The sequence below is a fragment of the Nomascus leucogenys genome, chromosome 19 (genome assembly GCF_006542625.1).
Source record: "Nomascus leucogenys isolate Asia chromosome 19, Asia_NLE_v1, whole genome shotgun sequence".
Lineage (NCBI taxonomy): Eukaryota > Metazoa > Chordata > Mammalia > Primates > Hylobatidae > Nomascus > Nomascus leucogenys.
The window spans coordinates 65312162-65336889 of NC_044399.1; the positions used below are offsets into that span (position 1 = coordinate 65312162).

At 41.4% G+C, this 24728-nt stretch overlaps 1 protein-coding gene across 2 annotated transcripts in view; it reads right to left on the reverse strand.

The window, feature by feature from the left end:
- Positions 1–648: 648 nt before the first annotated feature.
- The window catches only part of LOC100588266, an 88751-nt gene continuing 64671 nt past the window's right edge, over positions 649–24728 (reverse strand). For both annotated transcript variants that reach the window (XR_001114450.1, XM_003262592.2), the window contains one exon: positions 649–2523. Coding sequence is in view for 1 of the 2 variants with exons in the window: in XM_003262592.2 (XP_003262640.1) it covers positions 2379–2523 (145 nt within the window). In the remaining variant the exon portion in view is untranslated. The remainder of the gene's footprint in view (positions 2524–24728) is intronic.

Below are 24728 nucleotides of genomic sequence, written 5' to 3' on the forward strand. Positions count from 1 at the left end.
ATATTGAAAAAAGAGGAGGTTAGGGGACCTAGATTCTGAATTCCACTTCTCTACTACTTTGCCATGTGATCTTGGCCAAGACACCTCACAACCCGATCTTAGTTCCTCATCAGTAAAAAGAGGAGTGTTGAGTTGGGTTTTGCATTCGAGAGTGGTGGAGAGTCAGCCGGAGCCCAGGTGCCGTATTTCCACCCCAAGTCTTTCACCAGCAGCTCTGTAGACCGTACACAGCCCTTTTATTGGAGGGGAGAAGGGAGATCAGGCTGGCGCTCTTCTTAGTTCCCTTCTGCCCATTAGTTGGCACATCCTCAGAGAATAAAAATGCCTTTTCGTGTAACTCTAATCAAAACACACTTTGAAAGGGGTGCCTGTTGCCAAAAATTTATATTTATCCCAAGAAAAATTAGAAACTATTTTTGGATTATCTGCACATGACTCGCCTGCCTTGCTGCAGATAAACAGGAATTACTTGTATGCAGACCCCTGTGCTGCTCAGAACACGTGTCATGGAACACGGGTCACATCTCGCCCTGCAATTCTGCCTGTGGAAATGAACGTTCTACGTGCCTGCTTGCCTTCCTGGCAATTCCAAATTATGAGAAGATTAAGGGTATGGGAAGCACTCAGATCTATGTTTGAATTCTGTTTCATTGTGGAATAGCAAAAGAAACTATCAACAGAGTAAACAGACAACCTATAGAATGGGAGAAAATTTTTGCAAACTATGCATCTGACAAAGGTCTAATATCCAGCATCTATAATGAACTTAAATACATTTACAAGAAAGAAACAAACAACCCCATAAAGAAGTGGGCAAAGGACATGAACACTTTTCAAAAGAAGACATGTGTGTGGCTGAAAATCAAACGAGAAAAAGCTCAACATCACTGGTCATTAGAGAAATGCAAATCAAAACCACAATGAGATACCATCTAACACCAGTTAGAATGGCTATTATTAAAAAGTCAAAAAATAACAGGCACTGGTGAGATTGTGGAGAAAAAGGAATGCTTAGACACTGTTGGGGGGAGTGTAAATTAGTTCAGCCACTGTGGAAGACAGTGTGGTGATCCTTCAAATACCTACAGACAGAAATACCATTCAACCCAGCAATCCCATTACTGGATATATACCCAAAGGAATATAAAAAATTCTATGATAAAGACACCTGCACGCGTATGTTCATTGCAGCACTATTCACAATAGCAAAGACACTGAATCAAACTAAATGCCCATCGATGGTAGACTGAATAAAGCAAATTTGGTACATATACACCATGGAATACTATGCAGCCATAAAAAAGGAAAAGACCATGTCCTTTGCAGGGACATGGATGAATCTGGAGCCCATCATCCTTAGCAAACTAACGTAGGGACAGAAAACCAGATACTGCATGTTCTCACTTACAAATGGGAGCTAAATGATGAGACCACATGGACACATAGAGGGGTACAACACATACTGGGGCCTTTTGGAAGGTGGGAGGTGGGAGAAGAAAGATGTAACTAATGGGTACTTGGCTTAATACCTTGGTGATGAAATAATCTGTACAACAAACCCACATGACACAAGTTTACCTATGTAACAAATCTGCACTTGGACCCCTAAACTTAAAAGTTAAAAAAAAAAACATCGTGGAAAAGATAGGAAAAAATATACAACAATATGGATGCAAGCATCCAAATCTAGAGGCAAAGCATCTAGAACCAAAAATAGCATTTTAAGCTATGGAAATATAAAGAGATGGCTTCTGACTGGGGTGAGGGGAGGTGCTGTTGTAGGAGGGACGAAGATTAATTCATAATTAAGGTGTCATATGAGCCCTCACCGGTTTTGACAGGCAGCAAAGGAGGGGTGATGAGGACATCCTTCATAAGTGATGGTTCTGGGTTTTGCTTGCCTCTTACATGTACATTTCTTCTCTTTTGCCTATTGTCATGTTGGAAGCCCCATGAAGAGGGTCCTCTATTTGGTTTTCCTGGTTCCCTCCACGTTCTGTAACACCTATCTTAGTTTCTTGCTATGTAAGAATTTTTGTCTGGACATTGAGAAAATGAGATGCCAGGTTTCCCTGTCAGTGGGAAGCAAATAGTCTAAGGCATTTGGGGAACACAGATAAAGTTAGTGAGATTGGAGTTGCGGCTGAATGAACCCGTGGATTCCTGAGACTGCAGCTGACAGATGAAGTCTCACTCCCGATAACGGTGCATGAGGATTTCCTCCTCAGCTGAAAGGAGAATGACAGGCACACCAGTCCCTAATTGTCCCTAATCACTGATGTTTGCAAACAACTAAGAAGGAAGACCTCAGGCATTACAGATCTTACCAGGAAGCGGTTGGTGAGATTATCAGCAGTCTAAGGATAAAGAGTGTTGATTTAACTGTAGGAGGATGGAGCTCGGGAAACTCGGCAAAACCAATGAATGGGGATCTCCTTCCTTCTCCTGAGGCTTCTCGTCTTGTAGTGACAGGTCATGGTGCTTTTCACTTCAGCCTGTTTAAGGGCTCCAGCAAAGGCAAAGCTGAAACACAGGAGGGGATAATAACATTTCCTGAACACCTGTTATTTGCTACAAACCACTGAATGGAGTTCTTTGCCTGGGATAGCTCATTTACTCCTCTTAGCACTCCAGGATTAAATGAGAGGGAGGAATTGCATTTCTCGTTTGACAATAGAGGAAAATTGAGATTCAGAAACTGCATGCCTTGTCCCACTTTTGGTAGGTCAGGGGCCTGAGCTTCAAATGTAGCTTTGTCTAAAACATAAACTTTCTAAACTACCAAGTCATCTCCCTGTCTTCGGTGAGGGCCCCTAGAAAAGCGACTCTGCCAATGTTGGGTTTGGGGGTAGGAGGCTTTCTGGGAAATGGCTTGGAAGTAATTCCTACAAAAGACTGAGGAAAGCAGGATAGAGCATGAGGAGAAGTTAAACTGTGATGTGTTTCCGATCGAGGTCTCAGCAGATTCAAGCAGAGTAAGATCTATTAGGCACTCGCCTCAGGGCAAAATGTCAGGGTGCCAGAAAACTCAGTAACCAAGATACATATTTTAATGCAGTATTCAAACGTTTAAACTAATGTAAAAAAAAATTCATGATGAACAAAGAACCAAAATTTCAAATAAAAGACAAAATCCAACCCTGTATTTACATGGCTGACCTCACTTGCCCCACCCTAATCTCCACCCTGTCAGGGTTTGCCTTTAGAACATTTTTTTAAAATTTATGATTATAATTTTTTAGACAGGGTCTCACTCTGTTGCTCAGGCTGGAGTGCAATGGTGCGATCACAGCTCACTGCAGCCTAGAACTTCTGAGCTCAAGCCATGCTCCAACTTTGGCCTCCTGAGTAGCTGGAACTACAGGCACACACCACCATGCCCAGCCAATTTTTTATTTGATTTGATTTTTTTTAATTTGCGGCAATGGAGTCTCACTGTGTTGCCCAGGCTGGTTTCAAATGCCTGTTCTCAAGCCATGTTCTCTCCTTGGCCTCCAAAGATGCTGAGATTGCAGGAGAAAGCCACCATGCCTGCAGCCCTATAAAATATTTTGGGCCGGGCATGGTGGCTCACACCTGTAATCCCAGCACTTTGGGAGGCCAAGGTGGACAGATCATGAGGTCAGGAGATCGAGACCATCTTGGCCAACATGGTGAAACCCCGTCTCTACTAAAAATACAAAAATTAGCTGGGAGTGATGGTGTGTGCCTGTAATCCCAGCTATTCGGGAGGCTGAGGCACGAGAATTGCTTGAACCAGGGAATCAGAGGTAGCAATGAGTGGAGATCACGCCATTGCACTCCAGCCTGGCAACAGAGTGAGACTCTGTCACACTCACACACACACACACACACACACACACAAAATGTTAATACTCTATTATAAACTTTTTGCATTAACTTTTTAAAATATTGATTTAAATATTTATTTGTCTTGTTTATTGAGATTTTTTGGTTCTCCCTTAAATTTCGCATCCCAGTCAAGTTCTTCACTCACCTCACCCTAGTTCTGGCCCTGAATCCCAGGGAACTCTGGATCTGGGATAATCTTTCAGAGTTGTCCTGCCTTAAGGAGATGAGATCAGGCCTTTTTTTTTTCTCCCATCCCCAGAACCAGTTATTGGAGAGATGTGCACCTAGGAGGAAGATGTAAGCTTGGCTGATTCTCATTAGCTGAGAGCAAATCTCTGAATAGGATTCAGCTGAGAGCCAGAAGCCCTCAACACTCCCAGAAGCTGGTCGGTTCTGGGAGCTACAGCCTTGTATCCACTACACTTCCCAATGCAACTAACCTCAAGTCCAGGGCTTTCCCTACTGTCCCCTTCTCTGAACTAGGGGCAAACCTTGTCATTAGATTAAAACTCCTGGGGCCGGGCGCGGTGGCTCACGCCTATAATCCCAGCACTTTGGGAGGCCAAGGCGGGTGGATTACGAGATCAGGAGATCGAGACCATCCTGGCTAACATGGTGAAACCCCGTCTCTACTAAAAAAAAAAAATACAAAAAATTAGCTGGGCGTGGTGGTGGGTGCCTGTAGTCCCAGCTACTCGGGAGGCTGAGGCAGGAGAATGGCGTGAACCCAGGAGGCAGAGCTTGCAGTGAGCCGAGATCGCGCCACTGCACTCCAGCCTGGGCGTTAAGACTCCGTCTCAAAAAAAAAAAAAAAAAAAAAAAAAAAAGATTAGAACTCCTGTGGAGGGAAATCTGCTTGGAGTGTATTGTTTACAAAATAAAAATTTCCAGTATCATGTGGTTTATCAAGGAGGATATTCAGGGTCGGAGCTATTTATGCGTCAATTCAAGAGTTGTGTGCTGTTATTTCCATCTGCAAAGGTCATTCTACTAAGGCTAGAACTTAAGCCCCAGGGAGTTTCTTGGCTTTGCTAAGACTTCTAGTTTTCAACAGCGATGCGACCAGGAGTGTCTGAATTCATTCAGCATCAGCCTCCAACTCCACCCCACACGTATCCGCTGATAAGTACCTCAATTTCATGTGACTTTCTGCATATTCTCTCATAGTAGCTGTCTGTCGAACCACTGGATGCTGACATTAAGGTTCAGATATGTTCATCTTGCTGCATTCTACCTGGGACTCCATCAGCTTGGAACGCAAATGAGACGAATTGGTGAAAAACAGGCCAGAAGTGCTGTTGCAGGTGCCATGGTCAGTGGAAAAACAATGCTTTGGCTGGTTCACTGGAGACGGTGTCATCAAGGGGTGTCAGGCCCAATAGGGACAGGACTTGAGGTCTCATAGATCAGGGGATTTAGGCAGGGGTTGTACCTGGAGGAGAGGTGATCACCAAGCTAGGCATTCAGAAATGCTTTAATGAGAGCGTACAGGCAGGAGCAGATGGGTAGAAAGTACAGAGAAAGGATTTGAGCAGTGGGGATCTGAGGACTCTAAATGGGATTTGGAACAGAGGTTCTGTGGACGGGAGAGGTTGGCTATCCCAGTCCCTCAGTCACAACTGCCATCACATTGTCTTTAAGGACACAGACTCTGAAGCCTGACTGCTTCAGTCTGAATTCCAGTTCCTCTACATACTAGCTGTGTTGACCTTGGATAAGTGACTTAACCTCTCTGTGCTTTACTTCTTCTTCAGAGAAGGCAATAGTACAGGCTTTGTGAATTCTCATAATGTAAAAGAGTTAATAAGTGTAAAGCACTTAGAACAGTGCCTGGCACAGAGAAAGTGCTGGGTGTTTTTTTTTTTTGATGGAGATTTGCTCTTGGTGCCCAGGCTGGAGTGCAATGGCGCGATCTCGGCTCACAGCAACCTCTGCCTCCCGGGTTCAAGCGATTCTCCTGCCTCAGCCTCCCGAGTAGCTGGTATTACAGGCATGCGCCACCATGCCTGGCTAATTTTGTGTTTTTAGTAGAGATGGGGTTTCTCCATGTTGGTCAGGCTGGTCTCAAACTCCCAACCTCAGGTGATTCGCCTGCTTCGGCCTCCCAAAGTATTGGGATTACAGGCATGAGCTACTGCACCCGGCCTGGTTATTTTTTTCAGACATCTTGTCAATTCTTCCTTTACCTGTTCTCTCCCCTATTTACCTTCTCCCTTTCTTTCCCTCCTTTTTTCTCTTTTTTCCTTAACGGGTCCTCATGTGAACACAAGTTGTTATCCAAAACGTGGTGTCCTTTATGTTTAATTTAAAATCAGGTAAAGGAAGGGTAGCATATTCTTCTACTTCAATTGCTCCTTTCTGCTTCTTTCTGGTTCTCAAGTGAGATTTTCCCATGGCTATGAGGCTCCAAATAGAAAACCTGTTTCCTACCCTTGACCTCTGTGCTCATTACCTCATCATTAAGCCTCTATTAGCTTTTTCTGGACCCTAATGTTACCTAGATTAGATTTAACGTGGCATGGTCAAGTACACAAGGAACCATTCAGGCCATCAGAAAGCTTTCTCCGTTTCATGAGAAATCTTGAATTCATTTTGAGATGACTTCAGGAGAGTGCAGAGATGTTCTTTTTTTAAAAAGTTATTTTTGCCTGTGGAACACACCATTTCCACAAATAATGAGTCTCATCCAAAACGCCGCTGTGGGCAGGCAGACTCACAGCTCGTGAGACAGTAACTCTTTCCTCCCCCACTCCTCCACTCTCCCATGGCTGGCTCATCAGCATGGAAGAGAAAATTCATCAGCTCTTGAGAGTTGTCTTAGCGATACGCAGATTTAAAATATGCAAGACAGCATTGTAAAGTTAAAAATCAGTAAAATCCCACAAGGGGAACCAAATGGACAGTTTTTAGTATCTCCTTACTGTTGAGGGTGGAGATAGGAAACTAATAGAGAACCACATAAAGTAGCTTGAAGCAAAAATAACTTGTGAAAAGTGGTGCTAGATTCAGATAAGCCTGAGAATGGACGTTGTTTTCCTTCTACAGAAAGGCAGAAGCATGGAACAGCTCCTGTTAAAGAGAAGACAGTATTTGTACTCAGGATTTGAACAAGGCCCACTTACTGAATATAGCTGCAGCACTGGAATCTGCACAGACAAAAGAGAAAGAGATGGATCAAAGTTCAATGAATTAGAATTGTTTATTTTGAAGCCTAAACATTCCACAACTTCAGGTGCTGCAATTAATATTTACCCCAAATTAAGGAAAAGACTAATCTGATTCAGAAGAGAAGTACATCTGTGAATAATGCAAAATTGGCAACCAAAAGGAGAGGCTCTATCTGTTCATTCGTCTGTATCTGGAACGTCATTCTGAGTTTCAGAGAATTCATAGACAAGTAGGGAGAAAGCTTTACAGAAAAGACAGTTTTGATGCTGGAATGAGAAGTCTAAACAGGAGTTTACCAGGTAGACAAGGTCTTCTCTCTACCCAGGACACCTCCTCTCCTTGTCCCCTGGCAGATAGGGAGAAAAGAGGCAAAGCTTCGTGTTTGCTCCTTAGGAGATCCGCATTTGCTGAAATATACAATGTTACAGCAGCAATTTTAAGAACCACAGGCCTCTCTGGGAATCTCCTGAGCATCCTGCTCCCAATGAGAACACACAAATACACAGAACTTAACACACGATTTCAGGAGGTTCCTAAACCTGTTTGTAGGCATGAGGTTGTATGGCTCTAGGCTTAAGAGGAGGAGGCAGAAAAGACCAGAATGGAAACACCTTCCCGTTAACTGAATCAACAACCTGCCTGCTGAAGCCATTGTGGTAGATAACACCAGTGCTGTGTTATTGGTAGTTTTTGGTAGATCATAGTTTAAATTAACAGCTTTGTGCCTGGCATATAGTTCCTCCCATAGTGTATAAATAATGGACAGTTATTCTCAAATAAGCCCTTTATTTTGATTATTATATATTTTGGTGTAAAGAAACCCTTATTTTGTGTTAAAATGAAAAGAAATAGTTAAAGCCAGAAGACCCACTTAACATTATCAGTCAAGATCTTGGAACCTGCCAGGAATCTTGCACGCTGCCAGGAAAAAGCAGCTCCTTTATAGAATGGTGTCTGAATACGGCTCAGTTCTGTTAGTGGCACCTTCTCTGTAAACATTTATCCTATAGGATCACGGGGAAAGCTGGCAGCACAAGACTACCTTTTGTGGCAAAGCTGCTTCCTCATGGGAGGGGCAATTACTAAGTTTGGGAAATATTTCTTGAAATTAACAGATTTTGGACATGTCACGGGCACCACGCTTGCCTTACAAATGCACCTTCAAGAAGAATTTTACTACCTCGAACTCCCCCTAACTTCTGTCCTCCCAACCAGACTGTTACCCCTTGAACTCTTCTATATAGAATTATGGAGACCTTAGGATCTCTGGTGACGAATGCTGAAAGCATGTCAGGGTAAGCGTGGGTTCTCTGGAAAACTAATGGTTTTCTTATTTTCCTGCAAAAGTAAATTTAGGACAATATATCATTATTAGATTTATAACATGAACTTTTTTTTTCTTATTTATTTCTGGAGAAAGCACAGGAAGATACTCTTACCTACCATTTTAAGGTTTTTTTTCGTTCTTTTAGAAATTAGCAGCTCCCCATCTTTTTTGGGCTGGTAATTGCCACGTGACCAAGCTCTGGCCAATACTTCCACACAATGGAAGTATTGTGTGGGGCTTCTAGAAATCTCTTTAAAATAGAGGAGACCACACTTTCCCTCCTTTCTCTCTTTCCTCCTACTTGAACTGTGCCGTTCTGATAGATAGCCATGATAGAGAATAGCTATTTGAGACCATGAAGTAACCTGGAGAATGGAAGCCACATGCTCAAGTTGGCAGATGATACAGTTCAGAGCCTGGGTCCCTGATGACTCTTTGGTGTCACCATACCAGACATCACACCAGCCACAGGCTGCCTACCTCTGGACTCTTTTTATGATTAGGCCACTGTTAGGAGAGTTTTTTTAGTTTAGCAGCAAAATCTAATTCTAATTAATAGACTCTTATGGGAACAATCACTTCAACTCTAAGTTTCTATAGAAATAATCACCCATGGCTTATCTTCCTATTTGGTAACTGTCTGAGCATTCCAGTCATGTTGTGGCATTGGTAGATCATGGGTCATCAGGCTAATGGAAAGTTACAGTTGACATAGTTTAGGAATAGCTCTGATGCAACTTCCATAAGACCTAAGAGAATCCCCAGGGCTTTGTCTTTGAGCTGCCATTGGCCAATCTTCTGTCTTTACCTGGCCTGTTGAATAATGGATATACACAGCCTAGCTCCTCCCTCTGCTATAAATATTCTAGACATGAGAAGCACCAAGCCATTTTTCTTTCAATTATTTTGTGACTCTTACGGCTATTTGACTTTTCTGCGTCGAAAAACAAACATAGAACATTAGGATAAAGCCAGGTCTGCCACAAATGCAAAAAAAAAATTTTCTCTTCCCTTGAATGTTTTCCTAGTGACTCCTTTTGGAATGTTATTTTGAACTTACAAACGTTCTTTTAAAAAAACTTTGTGTATTTCTTTTAAGCATCCCTTGAGAAAGTCAGATTTAAACTTAGCAAACTCATTGGCTTTTTAAAAGCACGTTCTTAAAATAGTTGATGTAAATCTTGGTGGGAAATCTTTAGGTGCCCCGAATGGACAGAAATAGAAATGTTAATGGAAATGCCATTTGTGAAGACATTGGTGACGGCTCCATTCAGATGGACACAATCAGGAGAGACGGGAGTTTGCAAACCATTCCAGTGTGAGTCTGACTTTAGGAGCCCCAGGGGGAAAAAAAAAATAAGAAGCCAGCGAAAGAAAGTAAGAGAGCAGGCGATTATAACGTTGTTTGGACAGGAGAGACTCGTAGGTATGCATGTTAACACATTACAAAAGTCACAGTTATTTTCTAACCCTTTTATGGAGCAACTTCATCTTTCAAAGATTACAAATATTATTAAATGAATCACTCTGGTAGGTCTGCGAGGCTTGGCATGACGTCAGCTGTTTTGCTGTAGGTCAACAGGAGAGTGAGGTCACAGAAGGTCCACGCTACACGGAAAGCTAGTGGCAAAGGCCTCTGGGTGCTTGGCTTTACAGACTGAGGACTCTGAGCGTCAGATGTTTAGAAATGTGTTTAGTCACATGGGTGGCTCATAGTAAATCCAGGCAGTGCCAGCACAGAGGTGTGGCTTGGTGATGGTGCTGTGAGGCGACAGTAGAGTAGGAGCTTCATCTCCCCCAATTTTATTCCAGACATCCCACAAACTGCCCCCCAAAATAAATCATACTTATGAAGAGTTGAGTTTTCCTTAGTGTTATTTTAAGGGTGATTAAAAATATCTATAGAAATACAATTCTGAGGCCAGGCGTGGTGGCTCACGCCTGTAATCCCAGCACTTTGGGAGGCTGAGGCGGGCAGATCACCTGAGGTCGGGAGTTCAAGACCGGCCTGACCAACATGGTGAAACCCCGTCTCTACTAAAAATACATAATTAGCTGGGTGTGGTGGCGCGTGTCTGTAGTCCTAGCTACTCGGGAGGCTGAGGCAGGAGAATCGTTTGAACACAAGAGGCGGGGGTTGCAGTGAGCTGAGATGGTGCCATTGCACTCCTGACTAGGCAACGAGAGTGAAACTCCATTTCAAAAAAAAAAAAAAAGAAACACAATTTGATTTGTCCCCTACCACTCTCACTTTCTCAGTACTTCTCTCCTGCTCTTCAAACCAGAGGACTTCTGTTTCTCTATAATTCTCCCACCCTCATTAAGTATTCCATATCCACCAGAATTCCCAGCCCACAGGTTTTTATGTGATAGTGCCTTGCTATATTTATTGCTATATTCATTGAAAGGCTTCAGTCTTTAATGGCACCAGGCAGATTTTTAGCACATTAATAAATGTGGTTTAGGCCAAGCACGGTGGCTCATGCCTGTCATCTCAACACTTTGGAAAGCTGAGGTGGGAGGATCGCTTGAGGCCAGGAGTTCAGGACTAGCCTGGGCAACGTGGAGAGACCCCCATCTCTACCAAAAATTAGCCAGCACGGTGGCTGAAGCCTGTAGTCTCAGCTACTCAAGAGGCCAGGCAGGAGGATCTCTTGAGCTCAGAGTTCAAGGTTACAGTGAGCTCTGATCATCCCATTGCACTACAGCCAAGGCAGTAGAACAAGACCCTGTCTCTAAAAATAAAAATATGAATAAAATAAATGTTGCAGTTTAGAATTATAGATCCCACCCTAAGTCTGGGCATTTTTGCTAAGAGCGCACTCTAGTCATGGTGACTATACCTCCTTATCTGCCCTGTTGTGCCACTGCTATTATTATTATTACTGTCGTCTTTCACTTGAAAAAGTGTCCTAAGGCCCGGTGCAGTGGCTCATGCCTGTAATCCCAGCACTTTGGGAGGCCAAGTTGGGCGGATCACTTGAGGTCAGGAGTTTGAGACCAGTCTGGCCAACATGGCAAAACCTCGTCTCTACTAAAAATACAAAAATTAGCCAAGTGTGGTGGGGTGCACCTGTAGTCCCAGCTACTCCAGACGCTGAGGCAGGAAAATCACTTGAACCTGGGAAGCAGAGGTTGCAGTGAGAGCTGAGATGGCGCCACTGAGCTCCAGCCTGGGTGACAGAGCAAGACTCTGTCTCAAAAAGAAAATTAAAAAAAAAACAAAACCCAAAAAACAGTGTCCTAAGTTTGCATGATAAATTATAGGTCGTTCCACAGCCAGGGGACAAAGGACTCACAGGCTTTTGAGTCCAGAGGTTGGAGTGGAGTATGATGTACCCAGGTCCATTGCTGGGGAAGGCCAGTTGGTGTTGGCCATAGCTGCCAGCTCCCTGTTATTAGAAAGGTAGATCATTGGGTTCAAGCCTCTTCCAAATGGAGATTTTTCCTCTATCACATTGCAGACATGGTCCTTAAGGCTGGGACAGGGACCTGGCTTCGAGAAGCAGCCCATCCTGCATGGAGCACTGACGGCAAGGGAGTTCTTTGTCAGACTGAGCTGAATGCTTCCTTCCAGAAGGGCCAAGGACATCTGCTCTGCCTTCTACCTGATGACACTTTAGATGGTAGTATGGGAGGCCAGAGGATGGAAAGATGCTATCTGACTAGAGGGTCAAGAGAGATCATTTGCTTCTCTTCTCTCTCCCAGATCTCTCCCAAGGGCAGCGAGGAGGCGTGGCTCTGCACTCCCTCCGTAACTGTCAACTGCATGTCCCCATGCAGGGTGCCAGGTGTGCATCTTTACTGTTGGATTGGCAGTGAGGGCATGGGGCTGGGTCCACTGCCTGACTTGTTTCAGCTTCCAAATGGCAGGGCAAACACATATGCTAGTTAAAAGCATCTTGAACCTGTGAGGGCAGGTGTTATTGTGCCGCAGTCCCTTTTGTCCCTGGACTTAAAAATCCACAGGCATTGGATAAACTTCAAAGCAGCTGCCTGGAACCTCCTTCCTCAGCTGACTCCAGAAATGCCTTCAGGGGCTCCTTTTTTTTCTTTTCTCTTTCTTTCTCCTTTCTTTCTTTCTCTTTCTTTCTTTCTTTTCTTTTCTTTTCTTTCTTTCTCTTTCTTTTTTTTTTTTTTCGAGACAGGATGTTGCTCTGTCACCCAGCCTGGAGTGCAGTGGCGCAATCTCGGCTCACTGCAACCTCTGCCTCCCAGGTTCAAGTGATTCTCCTGCTTCAGCCTCCCGAGTAGCTGGGATTACAGGTGCCCACCGCCACACCTGGCTAATTTTTGTTGGAAGCTCATTTTCTAAAACCCTCTGCCTCTCCCTGCAGTGCATGGTTCTTCTTCTATGCATTTGTTCTCCTGGCTGGTAGTTTGGGCTGTGACTGAAAATATGATGCTGGCCATTCATTCAATAAATATTTTCTGAGTGTGGAGCTACCTGGTAAACAAGCAGGAGTATTCTCAACCTCATAGGCTTTTTTTAAAAAAAATGACAAATACAAATGGCATATAATTATGGTGTATACATGATGTTTTGAAATCTCCATACATTGTGAAATGGTTAAATGAAACTCATTAACATATGTATTGCCTCAGCTACTTACTATTTCTTTGTGGTGAGAACACTGAAAGTCTATTCTCCCAGGAATTTTCAAGCATACAATACATTGTTATTAACTATAGTCACTGTGTCGTACAATAGAGCTCTTGAGCTTATTCTTCCTAACTGAAATTTTATATCCTTCGACCAACAGCTTCCCACTCCGGCCTTCCCACCTCTTGGTAACAACTCTAACTTTTATGAATTTGACTTTTTTAGATTCCATATAGAAGTGAGATCAGGTGCTATTTGTCTTTTTGTGACTTGCTTATTTCACTCAGCCTAATGTCCTTCAGATCCATCCATGTTGTCATAAATGACAATATTTCTTTCTTTCTTTTTTAAGGCTGAATAGTATTTTTATGGGGCTTTAATTCAGGAGACGTGTTGGAGTCAGGCCTGAGCAAACCACCTCTGGATTCTTCCTTCTCAAGGCCCATTGGGGATTCTGTAGGGATCAGAGGAGCTGAAAGACTAAACAGGGCTAACCCTAAATTAAAAAGCACAAACTTTGTTTGCTTTATGACTTCTAACTAATGCAAATTATTAAGATAATTTAGTAGAAAAAATTCAACCAATCACTCTAACCAAATCTATTTTGGTTATTTTAAACCCTTCTATCTTTCTTATTTATTTCAGCCATACTGTGCACACACTTGGCATTTTGCTTTTCGTATGCAGATGTCAGTGTGAGTATGGCAGGGACTTCCATATGCACAGAGTTGGGAGCATTTGTCCCCCGACCTTCTCTCCTATACTCTGTGTCCTTCCTGCTCCCTCGAGGGGAGGGCCCACTTGAGACACCTTTCAGCTCTTGGCCATTTGGCCCTTCTAGACTTTCTGTCCCTGACTGAGATTATTCAGCAGCGTACACACCTCTGTCTAACTTGTCTAAGAAAAAGCGAAGATAAGGACACTTTCATCCATTTGCTTGGCTTCTCTGAGTGGACTCTGGACAGCGCTGTTTGGGAGCCTACTTCTCATATCACTGTCGAAGGTGTCAGCTGTCCAGAAAACTGCGGAGAGAAAATCACACTGAGATTAGCTAAATGCAGATGGCCACCATGAGCCCTTCTCCAGGGCACGGGTGTGGCGACAGCAAGTGGCATCGGTCTGCCAGGTGGCGTTATCTAGAAGTTGTGTTCTTGTTGTTTCTCTTTAGTGGTGCACATCACAGAGCTGGAGGGACACAGCTGGATAATCCTGGGTCCAGACTCAGAGCCTTAAGCTCCTTTTACTTATTTTTTTAATAACAAAGAGGAATTTCATGTTTTGCTCCAATGAACAACATAAAGGAGAAGTAGTGCATATTTTAGGAACTCTGTGTCCCAGATACCAAAAAGATTTTGTACCATCCTTAGGATAAGCAGACAGACACCATCTCCCCAGCCCACAAGGTCACAGCTTTGAAGGTTATACGTGTGTTTGGATGTTTACGATCCCATTTCGAGGACCTTTGCACTTTTTATTTCTCTTTTCCGGGAATGCTCTTTCCCCACATCTTGGCAGCCTCCCTCTCTCATTCCATTCACGTCTCTGCTCGAGTGTCATCTTCACACAAGATCTCCCTGACTTCTTTATCTCAAACAGGCTCTCCCTGCAACATAACTTCCTATACTGTACTTTGCTGTCCAGTATTGAGCCCGTGATATGTGATCAATGCAAGCGAGGAACCGAGTTCCTAGCTGTATTTAACTGTAGCCAATTTAAATTTGAAAACTGAAGGAGTGTAAAATATTGCTTTATTAAAACAACTCGATTGTTTGATGGAACTACATTTCTCTTTAACCATGGAACATTTAGCTTCCAAACTGAGAAATGCTATAAGTGTAAATACATTTGAATTTCAAAGATTTTTAAGGATTTGGAAAATTAGGTAGGGAAAAATGCAAAATATCTCCTTAATGTTTATATTCATTACATGTTGAAGTAAATATATTTTGGATATATTTGGTTATATAAAATAAACTATTAAATTAATTTAATTGCTTTCTTTTTACTTTTAATGTAACTGCTAGAAATTGAAATTTTCTATGGGACAGCATTGTTCTATACTTTGCCTTTTATTACCCAACATTACATATTTTAATAGATTCTATATTATACAATATAAATATTATGCATTATTTCTGTATTATCTGTTTGTTTCTCTGGAAGGCCTACTGGAGTCTTACATTTTTTAAGTACTAATATTGGAATGCCTTTGTGTGATTTATACAGAAGAAACATAGCACCTCCTCAGAACTCCAAGGGGAGGAAAGTACACTAGATTTGGTGCCAAATAGTAAAAAAATATGAATAGGAGCTAGGCCTAGGTGTGGGTGAGAGACAGGTGATAGGATGTTTAGAATGAGCCAGATGATTCCTTGAGCCATTGTTCCAAATCTTTCATTTAATGTGTAGGATATCTGAGGCTGAGTGCTTGACACTCTTCAGGACTCAACTCTTGGGAGGATGCTTCTTTTTCAAATTAAAATTATAGAAGCACAGTGAAATTATTTGGTGGGTTGTAGCTAAGAGGAATTGTCCCTAAATAAATGACAGTGGCTTCTGTGGTTACCCAGAGTCAAAGGGAGCTATGTATGCATACCTGCCCCTATGTTTCATGAAAAGACAATGTTCTGGTCTTGTTTTATCTCTAGAGTCACACACATCATGCCAAAAAAAAAACCCTATTTGGAATAACTTAGGTAAAAGTAACATATAATAATCCACTAGTGGAGGCCATGCAGAAGGCTGGCTGGAGACAGGCTAGGGTACGGTGATGCATTTGCTCAATGCTCACAATGATATACTCAATTTTCACCATGATATACTCAATGCTCACAATGATATACTTAATGCTCACAATGATATACTCAGTTTTCACAATGATATGCTCAACGCTCACAATGATATACTCAACACTCACAATGATATACTCAATGCTCACAATGATATACTCAACACTCACAATGATATACTCAATTTTTGCAATGATATACTCAACACTCACAATGATATACTCAACACTCACAATGATATACTCAACTCTCACAATGATATACTCAACGCTCACAATGATATACTCAACACTCACAATGATATACTCAACGCTCACAATGATATACTCAACGCTCACAATGATATACTCAATGCTCACAATGATATATGCTCACAATGATATACTCAACCTCACAATGATATACTCAACCTCACAATGATATACTCAACACTCACAATGATATACTCACCTCACAATGATATACTCAGTACTCACAATGATATACTCAATGCTCACAATGATATACTCAATGCTCACAATGATAATACTCAATGCTCACAATGATATAATCAATGCTCACAATAATATACTGTACAACAGGATGTGCCACAGTATATTATATGGTATGAGCATAGAGTGATGGAACTTGCAAAATTCCAACTACACTTTCATTCCATCCCTTCATTCAACAGGTATATTTTGAGTGTCTTCCATGTGCAAGATATTGTTCTAGCTGCTGGAAATATTGTAGTGAAAAAGCAAAGTCCCACCATACAATCCAGCAGTTTCACTCCTTGGGCTTGAAAACTTACGTCCACACAAAAACCTGCACATAGATGTTTATAGCAGCTTTATTCATAATTGCCAAAACTTAGAAGCACCAAGATGTCCTTCAGTAGATGAATAAATACATCAGTACATCTAGACAATAGAATATTATTCAGCATGAAAAAGGAATGAGCTATCAAGCAATGAAAAGCCATGGAAGAGCCTCAAATGCATGTTGCAAAGTGAAAGAAGCCAATCTGAAAAGGCTTCACACTACAATTCCAATAAGATATTCTGGATAAGCTAAAACTATGAAAACCGTAAAAAGATGAGTGGTTTCCTGGGGTTAGGGTGAAGAAGGGATGAACAGTCAGATCACAGAGATTTTAGGGCAGTGAAACTATTCTGTATGATACTTTAATGATGGATCCATGTCGTTATACATAAAACATACAATACCAAGAGTGAACCCTAATGTAAACTAAGGATTCTGTGTGATAATGATGTGTCAATGTAGGTTCATTAATTACAATAAATGTACCACTCTGGTGGGAAATGTTGATGATAGGGGAGGCTGTGCATGTGAAGCCGAGGAGAAGGGATACATATAGATAGATAGATAGATAGATAGATAGATAGATAGATAGATAGATAGATAGATTCATATATATATATTCATATATATATCCATATATATATATATATGAAATCTCTCTACCTTTCACTTATTTTTGCTGTTATCCTAACACTGCTGTAAAAAAAAAAGACCTTAGGAAAATAAAACAAATAAACAAAAAAGGTCTGTGTTTTCACAGAAAGCATGTAAAGTGACCATCTTTCCAGTTGTACAAATGTTAAGTAAACATAAAGGCTGAGAGGAGAGAAGGCAGGGGGCATTCTGCTGGCATTGGAGCTCTGGATTCTGGTCCTTCCGGAGACAGGCTGTACTTGTCATTTCCTGCATTTTGCTTTTGTGAGCTTCTGTGGCTTATGCTAATGACATCTGGGTGTAGGTCACTTGCCTGTGCTAGAGTGCTGATGCACACAGATGCCACCAACTACTTTGTAACTTTATCGAGAGCCTTAAATACAATACTAAATGCAAAGTAACTGGTGTGATGACCAGCATACAAAAGACTCTCAAAAAATGATAATGACAATGATGATTTAAAATCTCTCAGAGTTCTCCAAATCTTTCTCAAGCTAAAGATCCCAAAACAACACACGGATTTATGCAAATCTGGCCATTGCTAAGCATTTCAGAGGAACCTGTATCGATTTGGGCTGCAAAAGAGCCTTTTTCTTTTCTTCGTTAAGAAAACAGAATGAAAGATGTAGAGTAAATCTGAGTCATTCACCTGGTGTAAGCCAGGATTCACCAGGAACAGCTGGGATACACACACACACACACACACACACACACACATTGAGCCCCATGTGCTTCCATCATAAAAAATGTCTCAGAAGTCTGGCTTGTTCAATTTTTTTTCCTAAAAAACAGAACATTTTTTCCTCTTGCAAAATCTTTTGCAAAACTCAAAATACGAAACAGATAAAAGCAGAGCCTTCTATACTGCAGTAGCACCTGGGACTCTAGCTTCTCTGCCCTTTGTGCTCATGGGGAATGTCTCTGGAGCTGTAGCACCCCTCAGAATGGATTTGGAAAACACTGTGGTAGTAGATGAGGAAGGATGGAAGGACATAGAGGCTTTAGTTTGGCAAACTTAACTGTTGAATAAGTGTCAGAGAGCTGCAGAGCAAGTTGAGGCATTGCAGTGGAAACAGGGAGTGATGAAGTGGGGCATTAGCCCTCGGACTTGGCCTGTTACGAACTCTCCCAGTGAGGAGGGGGCAGAGGCAGGCAGAGCTGTCCCAGCAGCCTGAAGCAGATTTATTAATGGGATAGACAAGCCTGATAGTTAGAAACTGAGCTTTATTACAGTTAAATGGCAGAACGTAGGCTTTTATTTAGATGTCTCTTGCCTTTTTCTTTTCACTTTCTAAAAATGACATGTAAGTTTCTATATTACCTACAATTTATAGAGCCCACACTCATACACTGTCTTTTGCTTTGGGGGGTTTGTATATACTGACTTTACATGGCACTGGATCATTTATACTTAACATGAAATTCAATTCATTCTACTTCTAAATAATTATATTTCTTTATATACCACACTAAATGATTTTTTAATGCCTGAAGAAGATCCAAACTTGTATTTCTGCTATGCCGTTCTCTCTCTTTTAAAAATTAAAACTTTTGTTATTGGAAATTTCAAATATATACAAAAGTTGAGAGAACAGTATAATGAACACTCATGTACTCATCACACACCTTCAACAATTTACAAATGGCCAGTCTGTTCCATGTATATTTCTACTGCCAGTCCCCTGGATTACTTTGAAGCAAATTTCAGACACATATTTCATCTGTGATTACAGTTAATTCTTGTTATTCATAGTAGTTATGTTTTTTTAAGTCACTGTGAACACTGAATTAGTGAATACTGAATCATTGCTCCTAGGGAAAATACAGGATTAGGTTCCTGAGAGCCTCTGGCCACAGCATTTTTGTCAACTGATTAATACATAAACTTGTTTAATGCACGTTTCTGTTTAAAGACACCTCATTTATGTTGTTGATTCATTGACATTGAATTTACCGACAACAGCACTATAAGTAATGCCAGAATGAAGCTTACTGAACACATGCATTTTCTCTGTAAGGCACACATAGCCTTCTTGTACTTAGGAACACTATGCAGGATTTCAGCACCATGCTTGTGAACCCCTTCCTTACACCTTATACAAAAATTAACTCAAGACGGATTAAAGACTTAAACGTAAAACCCCAAACCATAAAAACTCTAGAAGAAAACCTAGACAAACCTTGAGGACATAGTCATGGGCAAACGCTTCATGATGAAAATGCCAAGTCAAAACTGACAAATGGGATCTAATTAAACTAAAGAGTTTCTGCACAGCAAAAGAAACTATCATCAGAGTGAACAGGCAACCTACAGAATGGGAGAAAATTTTTGCAATCCATCCATCTGACAAAGGTCTAATATCTAGAATCCACAAGGAACTTAAACAAATCTACAAGAAAAAAACAAACAACCCCATCAAAAAGTGGGCAAAGGATATGAACAGACACTTCTCAAAGGAAGACATTTACACGGCCAACAAATACATGAAAAAAAAGCTCAACATCACTGATCATTAGAGAAATGCAAATCAAAACCACAATAAGATACCATCTCATGTCAGTCAGAATGGTGATTATTAAAGCGTCAAGAAACAATAAATGCTGGCGAGGCTGTGGAGAAATAGGAATGCTTTTACACTGTCGGTGGGAATGTAACTTAGTTCAACCATTATGGAAGACAGTATGGTGATTCCTCAAGGATCTAAAACCAGAAATATCATTTGACCCTGCAATACCATTACTGGGTATATACCCAAAAGAATGTAAATTATTCTGCTATAAAGACACATGCACACGTATGTTTATTGCAGCACTATTCACAATAGCAAAGTCATGAAACCAACCCAAATGCCCGTCAATGATAGACTGGATAAAGCAAATGTGGTACATAACACCATGGAATACTACACAGCCATAAAAAGGAAGGAGATCATGTCCTTTGCAGGGACATGGATGAAGCTGGAAGCCAACATCCTCAGCAAACTAACATAGGAACAGAAAACTAAACACCGCATGTTCTCACTCATAAGTGGGAGTAGAACAATGAGAATACGTGGACACGGAGAGGGGAACAACACACACCAGGCCTGTTGGTAGGGTGGGGAGTGAGGGGAGGGAACTTAGAGGACAGGTCAATAGGGGCAGCAAACTACTATGGCACACATATACCTACGTAACAAACCTGCACGTTCTGTACATGCATCCCAGAACTTAAAGTAAAATAGTAAAAAATAAATAAATAAATACAAAGTGTAACCAAAGTCTCATGTCCCATTATTCCACGGGAAATTTAACAATAATTGAAATAATTAAACATCCAGTCTGGGTTCACATTTCCCTGATTATCTGATAATTTGTTTTTCACACATTTTGTTCATTTGAATCATCTTTTAAATGTTTTATCAACTTTGTCAACCAGCCTCAACTTTTCCATTTATATCCACAACATTTTAGCAGCCTTTATAGATGGCGCACCAAGGCCTTGATTCAAGGAGATTTCCAAGAGCTCACGTCAGGTGTGCTTTTCCATTGACTGCTCAGGTGGGGGCTACTTTGCATATCTTCAACTATGGGTGGGTTTCATCTGACTTCTTGCCTCTGCACTATATTCAGCAGAAATTCCTCCAAGTTGTTTTCATGTGGATAATGCCTTTCCCTATTTTGCAACACTAATGCAGATATTTTCACTAGTTTTTCTGTGTGGGGGAATGGCAGTTCTATGGACATTTGGAAGGGGAGTGGGATTAAAAACATGTGCTTAATCAGTCATCCTTAACTGAAACGATGTAGTCTTAACAGATTTACAGCACTCTTCATTTTACAACCACTTAAGTAAGTTTATAAAGTCAAAACAGACCAAAGAACATCCACCACTTAAAGGACTATTCAGCTCCCTAATTTTTAGATGCAATGAAAAATTCATTAATTAAGAAAATTATTTTCTTCTAAAATGATTTGTTGGACATCTGTCATATGCCAGGCTCTATGTTAAATGCCAGTTATAAAAAAGAATAGGCACGGTCCCTGTCCTCATGCTTCTTACGGCCTACACAGCAAGGGGGTTATACGCATAGGAACAGCAGGATCCACGGCGTGGCCATCATTGGGAGCAGAGGATTCTGGGAGCAGAAGTGATTCATTCCACCTGGGGATCCTGTGCCGGGAAAGCTTCATGAAGGAGGAGATATGGTGCCAGGAGGGTAGATGAATGGACACTAAGAAGACGGTAAAGAATGTGCTTGGCAACTAATGGGTAACCTGGTGCTTCTGGATCATAAAGACTGAAAAGAAAGCCAATGTGAGATTATGAGAGTCTTTAATGTGAAGACTTGGGGCTTTATCTTCTCAGGCAGTAGAAATCCATAGATACTCCTAAAAATAGTATTGTGACATGATTAAAAGTTCAGTGAAATAAGAAACAGCAATCAAATGAATCATTCTTTAAGGATCAAGAAAAGACTATAGAAAAGACTATAATCAAACTTACTCCAAATCTAACCAAAATTTAAAAGCGTTCCAGATATGAGATAAACAGTATATAAACTTGGAAAATCCCTTTAAAAATTTTTAAGATAAAAAAAGGAGTGCAAAAATAATTTTTATTGCAGTTCAATCTTAAGCCCTAACTTATCTGGTATTTCTATAAAGAGAAGGAAATATGGACCCCAGGTTCATATTTTGATTACCAGCAGTACACCTGACCACACAAGCGGCCAGGACATAGACTTCTCAGTGTTGCTACCCTTTTTCTTCTGACTCAGAATTTGACTTTTCCTCCAGGCCAGTGAAAGCAAGCCCTTCTGCCACACACTTTCCACTATCTGTTTTTCTCTCTTGGTACCTGAAATACAGGAAAGGAGCACGATTTCCTGATCTACCTTTGCCCTCGTGAAGGTATCTTACTTAATTCTTCTGAATTTTAATTTTCACCCCAGAAAAGTGTTTACCTCTTTAACTTTATACATGCTACCCCACTCCTCCAAGTGCTAGAATGCTCCAGACTTTATTATTATTATAACTTAAAGAATTTTGGACATACTGGTAATTATTTTCAGAAACCAGGCCTTTTGCCAAAAATCTAGAATCAGCTTTAGACCAGTTTAGAGACTCCGGGTCTTTGTGAGTGATAGAGAACATCTCGGGGAACACTTTTCAGAGTCCCAGAATGCTCTTTTCCAGCGAAGACACCTCACAGCCACTGCTCTGTATGTCTGCATTAGCACTTTCCTCAGACACACCCTGGTCTGCAGCAGCCTCTTCAAGAGATCAGAGCACACGGCCTAAGGCCCTCTTGGTCTGCACTTATTAGCAAGTTACTTTAGGGCTTTGCAGACATCAGAGGAATCTTTCCTCCATCTCTATCTATAGTTCTCCAACTGCTGACATTCTCTAAGGCCTTAGAATCACATATACCACAATTGGAGGGAGCTCAGGGACTACCTAAACCATAAATGCTCACGTTTTATTTTTGCATCAATCTTTTGTTCAAACATATCAAAATCTTAAGCTCAAATTTTAATCTTACAAGGGAGATCATTGCTTGATATGAAACGAATAAAAGTATAACTCCCGAGGGTGCACAGGGCACCTCTGCTAAAAATCCTTGGGCTCTGCAGAGCATAGTTTGAAAACCAATGGTTAATTGAACTTTTTATGAAAGCGTTAAGTCATGAAAATAATGTTCAGAGACATTAAGCCATTTGTCCGCAGGGACACCATTGGAAGAAAAGTCAGTATCCTAATTCCAGTCCTTTGATGGCTCCCAAAGCCCCAAGACTTTCTTTGGGGTCATACATACTGCCCACTTATTTGCCAGTCTTGTCTCCAAAAGCTTTTCCTAAGGTAGAATTGAAGACATTCATTTTGATGACCCATTTACCTGGTGATTCATCTCTATTTTTTTTCTATATACAATTCACAATTTTGCTCGTAAGGTACAAACTTGTGTTTTGGGCATCTTGTACCTAAAGCAATAAAGTCTGGACCAGGAGCACTGTTCCTCATTAAAATGTTAGACTTCTAGCTATATTGCTTTTGGTGAATTTTCTCCTCAAACCAGTTGACTATTTTTATAAATGTTTTGCTCTGCCTGGCAAAACAACGGCTTGACCAGTTGGCTGTTTTTATGAATGTTTTGCCCTTTCTGGCAAGATTGATTTTGCATTTTGTTTTGTTCAAACATATCAAAATGTTACACTCAAATTAAAATCTCATAAGGGAGATCATTGCTCAATATAAAACAGATGAAAGTAGAACTCGAGAGGTTGGGTCTGAATAGTGTGATTGTATCGTTTGTCTTCCAAACGCGGACATTTTTGAAAGTAAAAGGGGGTTCGATTAATTAGTAACCTGGGACAACACGTGCAATCCTGGACTGTCCTGGACAAGCAGGACAGATCACCTGTCATCCTGTTATAGTTTCCAGGTCACCTAAAGCTGGGATGAAGTTGACAACATTGCAGTTAATAAACCACAGGAGAAATTACAGAGAAGAAATAACACTAAGAGTAATCAAAGGCAGAAAATATGAGAAACTGGTGTGATTGACAGCTTTACAACAGAATTGAAGCTTTGTGTCTGGTTGATTGGACCTCGAGCCCACAGGAATGGGTAGCCCAGGTGGGCAGAGAGTAGAAAGGAAGAGAAGAAAATCTCCCAAAGGAGACCCAGTTAGAGGGTAGGAGTAGCCATAACAAGGGAATTTGGCTCCTGCGTTCTCTTCAATTGTCTGTGCAGAATAGTATACGTGAGACATTCTAGCTGGAAAATCCCCAAATTCCAGAGACAATGGCCTTATGCAAATCGTAGGAGATATATCTGTATATGGCCTGACAAGGATGAGCTCTGGAATGTTTTGATGGAAGAGAAGGAAGTTGGCATTGCCTCAGCAAATGACATCGGGGTTAGAAAGGACAGCTGCTCACATTCCTGGCTGGTGTTGCATCCATTAGAGCTGCTGAGTGCTGCCTATGTCTGCCTGCGGCCACATCAGCATCCCCAAACCAGGCTTGTAGGGGGCTCGTCATTGAGAGGCTATTCTGTTCCTTGATTCAAATTTTATTTTGCAGAAAGGCAGCCATTTTGTATGGCTTGATATGTCACATTTACACAGTCCTCTCTGTTTCTCAAGAAAGAAAACCATATAACCTTTAAAAAGTAGAAATCTAGAGTCAAAAAGGCAAAGTTGGGTCGTGCTCTGGTTGAAGGGCTCACGCTGGTAATCCCAGCACTTTGGGAGGCCAAGGTGGGCGGATCACCTGAGGTCAGGAGTTCGAGACCAGCCTGACCAACATGGAGAAACCCTGTCTCTGCTAAAAATACAAAATTAGCCAGGCATGGTGGCGCATGCCTATAATCCCAGCTACTCAGGAGGCTGAGGCAGGAGAATCACTTGAACCCAGGAGGCGGAGGTTGTGGTGAGCTGAGATTGTGCCACTGCACTCCAGCCTGGGCAATGAGAGCCAAACTCTGTCTCAAAAAAAAAAAAAAAAAAAAAAAAAAAAAATTCACCCTGACATCTCTGTATTTATGT